Genomic DNA, 10,361 nt, shown 5'->3' with positions numbered 1-10,361 from the left:
GTCGTCTCATGGCGGCACGCGAAGTCTTGACTCGTGAGAATCAAGCGGGATTTCGACCGGGTAGAGGCTGCGCTGACCACATATTCACACTCCGTCAGGTGTTGGAGCAACGCCACATGTACAGACGACCCACAATCCTGGTATTCCCTGACTTCAAGGGTGCGTTCGATTCTGTTGATCGATCAGTTCTGTTAACTACACTTGCTCAACAGGGTATGCCCCAGAAGTTTGTAAACATAATCCGATCTCTATATTCACATACTTCTGGGCAGGTGAGGGTGTATGGTGAGTTCTCCAAAAGCTTTCCTACAAAAAGTGGTGTCAGACAAGGATGTCCACTCTCCCCATTCTTGTTCAACTTCGTCATCGATGAAATAATGAGGCGAACACTGGACGGTTTCCAAAACTCCGGTGTTCAAATTGTTGCTGGCGAGAGCCTTGTCGATCTGGAGTACGCAGGTGACATCGCCCTCATCTTTGAAGACCTTAGCGAAGCACAAGCCCTGTTGAATAAACTGGCCGCCATCATACCATTATTTTGGCATGCGCCTTGCACCTTCAAAGTGCAAAGTCCTGCTTCAGAACGTGCCATCTTCGAACATATCCCTTACAGTTCAAGGGGAACCACTGGAGATTGTGGAAAACTTTACATACCTCGGTAGTTGTATTAGCTCTGACGGAAGTGTGTCTGATGAAGTCAGTGCAAGAATCTCATAGACTCGAATCACATTTGCTAATTTGCGTCACTTGTGGCGTCAGAACGGCATTCCACTGGATCTTAAGGGTCGTGTGTACCAGGCTACAGTGAGGACTGTGTTGTTGTATGGGTGCGAGACATGGACTCTGCGGGTAGAGGATGTGAGGCACCGTCAGGTTTTCGACCACCGATGCCTCAGAAGCGTGGCTGGTTTTGGATGGTGCGAGCTTGTTAGTAACGAGTTGATTAGAAAACGGGTATTTGGTTGTGCTGCAGGCACCTTAGTCCGGGAAAACATCCAGCATCATCGACTACGATGGATCGGTCATGTGCTACGCATGCCGAAACACCATCTACCGAGACGAGTGTTGTTCTACTTGCCTGCTTCAGGATGGCGCAAACCGCGAGGTGGACAGCACGTGACTCAGCAGAAAGGCGTGAAAGAGATCACGAAGAGTTTGGGTGTTGTTGGTGGTGTACGTCTTCCAGGATGGGGTCCCCGTGACCCCGTCTGTGCTTGGCTGGAGACGTTGCAAGAAATGGCGGCTGATCGATGTCAGTGGCGTTTTTGCTGTCAGTTTCTTTCCAGATTGTCTGAATGAACGGTTGCTTGACATAGGCGAGCACTGGGTCCTCTCCCTCACCCACCCCTTTTCTCTTCTCTTCTCTGTAGGGCTTTTAACACAATTATATATATATATATATATATAAAATAGACGAACCTTATGGTTGTAGGGCAGTGAAGCACCAGTGCCAACACTGATGTTGCTGTCTTTGATGATGAGACGAATTCGTAAGTATCGTTCAGCCTTTAACACCGTTTCGGTGTCTAGCTGCCACGCCACAAGAAAACACGAGGGCTGAAATATTGTCAGGTTATCCAAGCCTAACTAAGAATGGTCGAGATGCAGAGACCGCGGATCTTCCGCCTCAACCACTGAGTTATCGTAAGCATACTAAGCTGCATCTACAAGTTTTCTCGTTTAAGATGTTTAAACCAAAAAAAATGCATCTGAGTATATCTTATGGGCATCTCAGCGTTCGCGTTCATAAACACGGAGTGTAGAATACCCCAGTACTTTCAGCAGTTTTCAACGATTGTTATGCCGCTTTACCTTGCGTACTGTAGGTCGGCATGAAGAAACAGGGCCGGTGGGACGTAGCAGGCGGTTTAGCCAGCCGGTGTAGATGACCATATCTTTGCGCATATGATATATCATCATATGGTACATCACAAATCACTGGTGCCCCTAACACAGCATCATCCAGATATTGTCCTAAACATCGAACTCATTCGAGTAGTAAATACTCATGTATATTCAAGGCCTGAAATCCTCCCAGAAACCTGAAAAAGGCTTGCTTCATGTAATCTGCGAGCTGCATTGGAACGTCCGCAACACATCCGATTATTTTTCTAATATCACTAGCCCTGCTTTCTACTGTGGCATGACAACTAACGACGAAATTAGCAGCGGCAGCTTACAGGGGCAACAATCATCGGAACCAAATAAAAGTATGGCCACAAACGGAGCTTATAGTAAGTACTCTAGTCAGCTTGTCGGTAGTATTGAGACCACCCTGAGTGTACTGCTAAAACGTGGGTTTTCAAGCGGGATAAAATGGTGCTAGCGAAGCCTCCCTTGATAATAAAATTGTTCAGCCGAACCACCTTTTCGTTGCATAGCTGCCATGCCACTGGTGCTTCAGGTCACTTGATTCTGATCTGAGGGTCGTTGAATACGACATCTATGTTACCATTATTGGCAAGGTCAAGGTTATGTCCATCGGTTGATAGATTAACTGATTATTGTACACGAGCAGCTCAGAATTTCAACCATACCAACTGACTTAAGAGTCCAACCGAGCATAGTTAATCATATATACGTTGCAACCTGGAAGATATGGTAGTCGCACAATCCACTTTGCATTCTACTACCATAGGCCACCGGGGGAGGCAAACAGCAGGTGATCTTTGAAATCAGACGCCATCAAGAACGATCTCATTCGGCCATATACATAATAGGATCGATGGCTGCCGTCAATATCTGGCGAAAGTGAAGACCCTGCTCCTTGAACTGGCAGAAATACGTAGAATCACACGGCATATTGATCGCTTCTCTGACTGCTCCACAAAAGGGGGCTTTCCACTTCGACTCAACATTCATCGGACTCACAGGATCTGCAAAACTTTGATACGAAGACACTATCCGCAGCTAGTGCTATGATTGCTAATACGCTGTAATCTATGTAGAGATGATACTTAGAGAACAAACTTCCAAGGGTTGATGCCGCAACGGTGGAAGAATGGTCGCCCTCGAAATGACGTGGTTTCAGGGTAAACGTAGGCCTTTTGAGACCAATCCGCATCAGTTTAGAAAAGTCAGTGCAGTTATTTGGAAACCCAATGAACAGACAAGCGGCTGAAGAATGATACGAGCGTCCATGCATGCCAACAGTGAGAGTCTAATACAAACGCCAGAAAGCAGAAGGGACAAAAGGAATTGGAGTTCAAACGGTGTGTACGGAGACACTGACAAAAAAATTAGTGAACCTGTTCATATGCTAATAGCCCGCTCCAATGTTCGGATTGTCGTCGCGGGAATGAAGAGGCAGATCCTGAAAATACAAATCCACTACCCCGAAGTTACCTGCGCTCATACCTAGCGAAATAACGGGACGCACATGGATCAATAGCCAGCCAGGTGAACAAACTAGTCTACTAACGGAAGTGGTCCATCAGAAAGCACGACTCCTTAATCTCGTCCAACTCAGTCTCCCAGCAGCAATTTGCAAGTGAATAATATTCCAAAAACCACAGCGCCTAATTACCTACGTTATCCGATATTGGCTATAAGTTGATATAACCAGATCCGTGAACAACACCGCTTGCGTACTCGACGTTCATGAACGAGTCACCTGAAAGCACTTCGACACCACAGGCGACGGAGCCTGGAGGCGAGTTTTCCATCATCACATTGATGACAAAATCGTGTGGAGGATAAAACAACATAGAACCTTGAATGCCACTAAGGGTACGCAGTGGAAGTTGGGGCTTTCTGCTCGAACGGGCCAAGAAATCACTGGGCGTTAACTGCAACTCGCAACTGTTGATCCCACGATGGTCAGCATGGTACAAATCAAACTAAAGCGAGCATCAAGTCACCTTATAAAGGGTGCAATCACCAAACTGCCCGTCAGACTATGAATTCGGCTTCCACGACCAAGAAAACGATGGAATAATAAGCTACTCTTCGCGCACATCGAAACTCCAGGGTCAGCCGTTGTTACACTAAATGTCAATTCCTGTGAAACGCTTGGAAGTGTCCCGAATATGGGGTAGATGGATGAAAATATAGCACTGGGACCCGATATGATTGTGCATGGCGACGAGACTTTGGAAGCATTGGGACAACGACCGGCACGTGGGAACACGAGCAGAAGTCATGGCTCAACTCCAGTTCGGTCCCGTCTTGGTGCTATGAGGTCCAACCTGGAGATGGATAGTTGCCAGAGTACCAACCCGGACAGGAGTGTCGGTGAAAAGCATCCAAAGTTGGGTACAGTACAGTACTCTAAACGCAAAGGTCACCAAGGGGACAGAGCTCAACCCACAAAAAATGGACGAATGAGCTAATAGGCGGGGGGTTACACTTTAATGCAACCACAAAAGTAAGCAAAACAAATTTTCGCCGTGCCAGCGAATCAATTTCTCGGTAGCAGAGCTGGCGACGAGTTGAAAAAAAGCTTGCATTCAACAGGACTTCTGTTCCTAGTGTGCACACTCGTGTTTACCACGACTCAGTAAGGCGCGAAATTTAGGCGCACCCTAGTAATCAGAGATGGGTATCGCCTCCATCAATGTGATGCCCTCAGTGTGCATTAGGACGGCCAACCCATTTTCATGCAATGTCGCTCAGAACCAGAAACAAGCTACACCCTTATGAAGGCACCAAATGATACCGGCTAAACGTCTAGGAGAGGAAGTCGTACAACTGTCCTCGCCCTCAAAATCTAGGTTTGCGCGGCCCACGCAATAAAAAACCAACGCGGGGGACTGTACGAAACAGTAAACGTCTTCTAATTGTTGTTTGTGGCTTTCTGGTCGGATGGGAAGCAAAACTGAGAATGGAAAACCGACGGTGGTCACATAACACCAATTCAGGCGCTAAACCATCCTGAACACCATATCAAATTAAAAGAGTCTGCTTCATAATGTTAATAATTCAGGGAAAGACGTACCGTTACGGCTTGTGCCCATAAACTCATCCAACAAAGCGCGAATCTGCTCCGTAGCGGACATCTTTGGGACATTCAAAGCGAGTGATTTCGTCACCCGGCGGACTAAAACAAAGTTCTCCCAGCTGTTCCGTACCCTAGGAGCACCAAAGTTCGAAACTGAACTGGTGGTCAGCCGGAAAAGCAATGCGAACATTGTTTCGAATTTCTCATCAAACGCGGCTTAGCCCGCGTGTTATGAAATTATTCAAGTAGATATGTCTAGTTCTCTCCACTATCAAGGACAATTGAGGACACTGAATAACAGCTTAGAACCAGCTGATCTTTCATAAAATCATTACGTGACATACAAAGGACCGAAACGTTAGGTCATACTATCTTACCCCACTACGTTGTGTCTCCATACCGTTCAACCTTGCCAAGGAATCCGCTGCACATGACTGCCATTTCAAAATGCCTCCGCGGCACATGTACCGTGTACTGATGCGCGTTTCTTATTTCAAAGGGTAGACAACCTTCAATAATCGCAGTGACACCCAACGTTTCTCAGAGACCCGGCCGTTTTTCCGATTATCTAGACAAATGAAGAAAATACTTCACACGCGTCCACAAGTATGCAGCTTCTGCTTGGAAGTATACAAACGGGTGTCTGTTTTAAAATTCCCTGGATAACTGCTACAATAATGGTTGACTGCCGAAAATCACCCGTAATTCTGGTACCGCAACGGGAATAGAAAATGCAATATTATTGTGACTTGAGCATGTCATTCAGGCAAGATTCTTTTTGGATGGGGTGAAAAGTGGACCTATTTTTCGAAACTACCTACTGGTAGGAGCAAGCTAGGTTTGCTTCAGTGGATAAGCCGGCTTAAGATAAAAGTACGGGACCGTTTGCTCAGCCTCCTGGTTACAGTTACCACAATTACACGTCAGCGATGAAGCCACGCAACCTACACTCTTCGCTAGTCTTTGCGGCGACAAATCTGGCTCAGTAACTAGGATCTACGCGTACGACGAATTTCTATCCCAAGGTCATAGATATCCCCAGCTGTCCCTAATTGTAGGTATTTTCGCGGCTTATCGTATGCTAACCATATCAAGGTGAATCCACAACAGATGTTGCTTATCCAAGTGAACATCAGAAACTCAAGGTAAGCATAGTGTGGCAAGGTTGTCTAAGAATCTCCAATGATATTTGCCTCGATAGAGATTTCATACTTCAAGTAAAGAAAATCCAAGGCGAAAATAAAAGAAGTCCAGAAAATGTAATCTATTTGTTATATCTGCTGATTCGCCGGCCTGTGATACCTGCTGCTGACTCGCTCCAGTGCCTAGTGCCTGAGAGAAAAGACTCACGGAAGGGAACACAACAGCTATATTCCAACAAAGTGGGTGGGAGAGAGTGAGTGCGTGCAAGTGCGAAAAGTACAACGGCCCCAATTTTTATTGGAAGGACACTGTCTGAACTTGGTCCAATGCTGACGCACATGCATGGGCTGCGACGTGCTGCATATTGCGGGGGCGTTGTCTGACCTTGATCAACGCTGACTCGCGCTGTCTGGGTTTGATACAAGGCTGTGAGGGGTTGCATATTGAGGGAGCGTTGTCTATCTGGTTAACATCTAGCGGACCTGAGAGTCTCGGTAGTTTTCGGGCATTCAGTGGTTGCTTTCAGGAAGCCGACTTTCCTGATACTATTTCTAGAATCGCCACTATTGCGAACCAGGTCTCCCCCAGAGGCACTTGTTACACTTGACCTTTCAGTTATCAGCTTCGTCCTACGTTTTTAAAAAGTGCTACGTCTGCTTCATACGTGGGCGGGACATAGGATGCCCGATTTTGTACAGTGTTGTGCGAATGAGGGTTGGGCATATTTCAAGTGGTCTGTTAATTGCACCGAAGTTATTGTGGGACGAAGCAGAGGCTTCAACAACTTTACATCCTGCGAGATCGGAGCGGCTTGTGACACCACTAGACGCTTGGAGACAGTGGACAGGGAAGATTGGTAAGAGCATTAGTGTTGCAGATTTTGAAGATTTTGCTGGCAAACGGAGCGAAATTGGTGAACGTTCGACAGAAATAGTGCAAACATGTAAGATGTGGAAAAGGAGTATAGGGGTGTCGATGTTTCTAGGAATGGTGAACGACGGATGCCAAACGCAAAAGTAGGAATACGGCGGTTGTACGGCACAAATGAAGAGCTGGGAAATAAACGTATTATTCGTATCGTCATAGATGGATGGGGCACGAATATCAGTCAGTGTTTCCTGGGCAATACCGAATCCCAGTGACGACGACATTGTCCTGCATAGCGAGTACGTTTGGAGTTCGTTAGAGAAACATACACGTTTGCGGTATGGCATAGGAGTCTGTGGACCAGAAGCACACCCGAATTATTTTCGCCGCAACTATAGGGCTTTCGAATTTGTTTGTTTGTCTGTCTATTCGGTGGTATATCGCTCATAGCATTTGTTTAAGTGATCGAAATTTCGAGGTCACGGACCACCACCGATTCGCATTTTCTACCCGTTTACGAAAGACAGATCACGACATCACACTAGCCAATATCGGACTTCTGTGGTGTTCTTTAGGAACGGAATGACGCCCGCATTATATCCAATGCAAATTCCACCCAGAAAAGTCAGTTATTGAAATTTGTTTGCTCTATACTACTCGGATTTTACAAGTGGGAATTTTGTTCAGCGAATTTCTTCACGACGCATTTTCTGGTGGAGCTCAGAGTCCGTTAAGTAGGACGCTGTTAGACAAACGCATAAATTGTGCGTTGGCAGTGCAAAACACATCTTTGTAGATGACCCCTTTTTCCAGATATGCCAAATTGGCCCGTGGACAATGCAGCATCACGAGATGGCTGCAACACGGTAATATCATTCGTATTGAGAATATTACACTCCACAGGTGAAATATGTCATCAAGCGCAAATAAGCAGTGGCGAATAAGAGCATCCATTGTCGGCGGGTAGGCTGATGAAGGCCCCTTTCTCTCCTCAGCTACTTGTCGTAAATGCTGGGTCCGTGTTCCCGTGCGATGCTAACGGACGTCATACCCATAACTGTATGTGATACCGCTTATCTTTGCCACCTATAGTACACATCAAGCCATTATCTATGCGGCCCGTTGAAAAATAAGGCCTCAACTATGTGTGATAGCCTATTCTGGTCTGTTATATTCGTAACTGCACTCGAATTCGCCGAACTTGGATATTTATCGTACCGATTAGGTCCGTGCGCAACGTCGATTATGGAGCGTCGACCATGCACGGTAACCGAATCCAAACTAATCCGTCGTACACATACTGTACGCTGCGTCGCTCATCTTTTCTACTAAAACTAGACACCAGGCCAATATTCATGTAAACCGATGAAGACGAGGCCGCAACTATGCACATAAACGTAATCTAGCGCCGAACGACGATCGTCATATACGATATTGCCTACCTTGGCTACGCTAGGCTAGTGCCCATGAGTGACGCTCATTATTAGGCCTAGGCTATACACGGTATTCCGATCTTACACCCACCAACAGCTCGTCATACATAACTGTGCGCGCTGTCGCTTATGTGTGTTACCCATGGAAGGGCCAGGTCAGTATCTACCCGGTCCGATAAAAATGAGACCGCAACAGTGCGTGATTTCCTATTCCAACGACAAACGCTAGCCCATCATGCTCATAACTGTAACCAACGCCACATGCCGTGGCTACTTATAGCAACTGCCGGGCCCGTACACATATTCGTAGCTGTCTATAATGCTCCAGCCATACATAGACTAATCCGACGATCAACGGCGGTCCTCATCTATAAACCAACAATCAGATCTAATGCAACTTCGAATGCACACATAACGCTCCACAAATTTGCACGCCTTTTCTAGGACTTTAAGTGGCGAGTTCAGTGATTCGATGTCCAGAAGCAGTGCCTGGGGGCCGGGGAACACATCTCTTAGACCCACTTTCTCGCTTGGATTATGATGCCATCCAACTCACCCAACAAATTCCAAATAATTAATCCGTCATTTTGGAATTCCCACTCCCGTCAATACTTATGTTTGATCAGCCCATCGAAGCCACCTCCCTGCGTGCTTATACCGGTTAGCTCTTGGTCTCTTGTACTATACCATATATTAGCAAAACCAACCCGTGCTTGACCACCTGGGTGCTAAGTGCAACTCTAACCCTGTCCTGTCTCATTTAACCACTTGTTGTCACTAACCTAATTGCGGCAAACTTCAAGTTTTCTCTTAGTGTTCATGCACTATATCTCATCATCTTGTTTGACTGTTATCCACTCCACGTGGCTTGTGGTCTGTATCCATACAGGTCACCAACGAGGGCATAAAGGTACTTGGTGTCTTGCATCGGCGTCGTTCTTCCTCTGAGAATCCCACTGACTAACCCAAAAACAACACAGCTCACAGACTAGCATGTCCCAGCCCAATTACCTCAAACATGAAGTCCACTACAGGGCTGTCCAGAAATCGAAGTATGTCAGTGCGGTGTTGGCACGGAACTGTCATACCCAGTTTGATAGGAAACCCGCAACTATTCACATCCCACTCTCGACTGTGTCATTCCGCCTACACGTTCTATTACCTACAACTCGCAGCAAACTCATACTAAGGATATGATGCTCCGTATGTGGAACGATAAGGTCGGCCGCTGTCACTCAACTCGACTACCAATCGTAAATGTTATGGGCGACACCGATTGTGAGGCCTCACCTATGCACAGTAACCATACACAAAACTATACCGGTTGATAATGAGCCCGCCATAAATTCCCGGAAACGCCGTCAGCGAATTGCCTATCAGCTTGTCGGCATCGCGGATACAAGCTTAGTTGGTGATCGATCCTGTTGATTCCGCCCGCGAATCAACGGTGANAAGAGCAGTTCAGTCGACTGATGGGGCAGTCAGGGAAGTTATCGTAAGAACCGGTCGGGGGACATTACTTCGAGACGTTCCCCAACTCATCCCACTGGAGGCCTCCGGCCAAGATGTTGCATACTGCGAGGAGCGGACAGACAGAGTGACTGATCAGTCTGCTGGCTCAGTCTCCACGTAAATTAATGGCTTGGGGAGTGTTGATTCCGCCTGCGAATCAACGGTGACCAGCGGTAACTTCACTTGTTTTCTAACTACTAATGGGTAACGTGACTCGCATCTGTTTATTATGACACCGTTTCGTTTCTTTGCTCGTTTTCCCCCTGTTTCGTCTCGGCTTAAGGTCTGCTTTTTCCTCAGTAACTGATGTCAATACTTAATTTGCCCGTCCGTCATTGCTTGCAAGTTTGTCTGGATTGCACCTATTCATGAGCGTCCACTCCGACCGAAAAGCGCGCCGACCGGGTATCGAACCCAGGGTCTGCGGACAGCAGGCGAACGTGTCACCGACTACACTAACCGGACAC

General features: G+C 46.8%; 3 protein-coding genes across 3 annotated transcripts in view; 1 reads left to right on the top strand and 2 right to left on the bottom strand.

The window, feature by feature from the left end:
* Positions 1–5,129, bottom strand: part of T265_05249 (hypothetical protein) — a gene marked incomplete at both ends in the record, with an annotated part of 10,453 nt that extends 5,324 nt beyond the window's left edge. Inside the window, one exon of the mRNA XM_009170218.1 lies at positions 4,937–5,129. Coding sequence (XP_009168482.1) covers positions 4,937–5,129 — 193 coding nt within the window. The remainder of the gene's footprint in view (positions 1–4,936) is intronic.
* T265_05250 (hypothetical protein) lies at positions 4,038–4,331 on the top strand (the record flags this gene model as incomplete). Its single annotated transcript, XM_009170219.1, has 1 exon — positions 4,038–4,331. One exon carries the CDS (start codon positions 4,038–4,040, stop codon positions 4,329–4,331), a length of 294 nt encoding a protein of 97 aa, XP_009168483.1.
* A 1,600-nt stretch (positions 5,130–6,729) lies between the features above and the next one.
* Positions 6,730–7,233, bottom strand: T265_05248 (hypothetical protein; the record flags this gene model as incomplete). The annotated part of the gene is made up of 1 exon (XM_009170217.1): positions 6,730–7,233. The coding sequence occupies one exon, from the start codon at positions 7,231–7,233 to the stop codon at positions 6,730–6,732; it is 504 nt and encodes a 167-aa protein (XP_009168481.1).
* Positions 7,234–10,361: the final 3,128 nt, after the last annotated feature.

Source organism: Opisthorchis viverrini (assembly GCF_000715545.1).
Source record: "Opisthorchis viverrini unplaced genomic scaffold opera_v5_97, whole genome shotgun sequence".
NCBI lineage: Eukaryota > Metazoa > Platyhelminthes > Trematoda > Opisthorchiida > Opisthorchiidae > Opisthorchis > Opisthorchis viverrini.
This window is presented reverse-complemented; position numbering and strand designations above follow the sequence as displayed.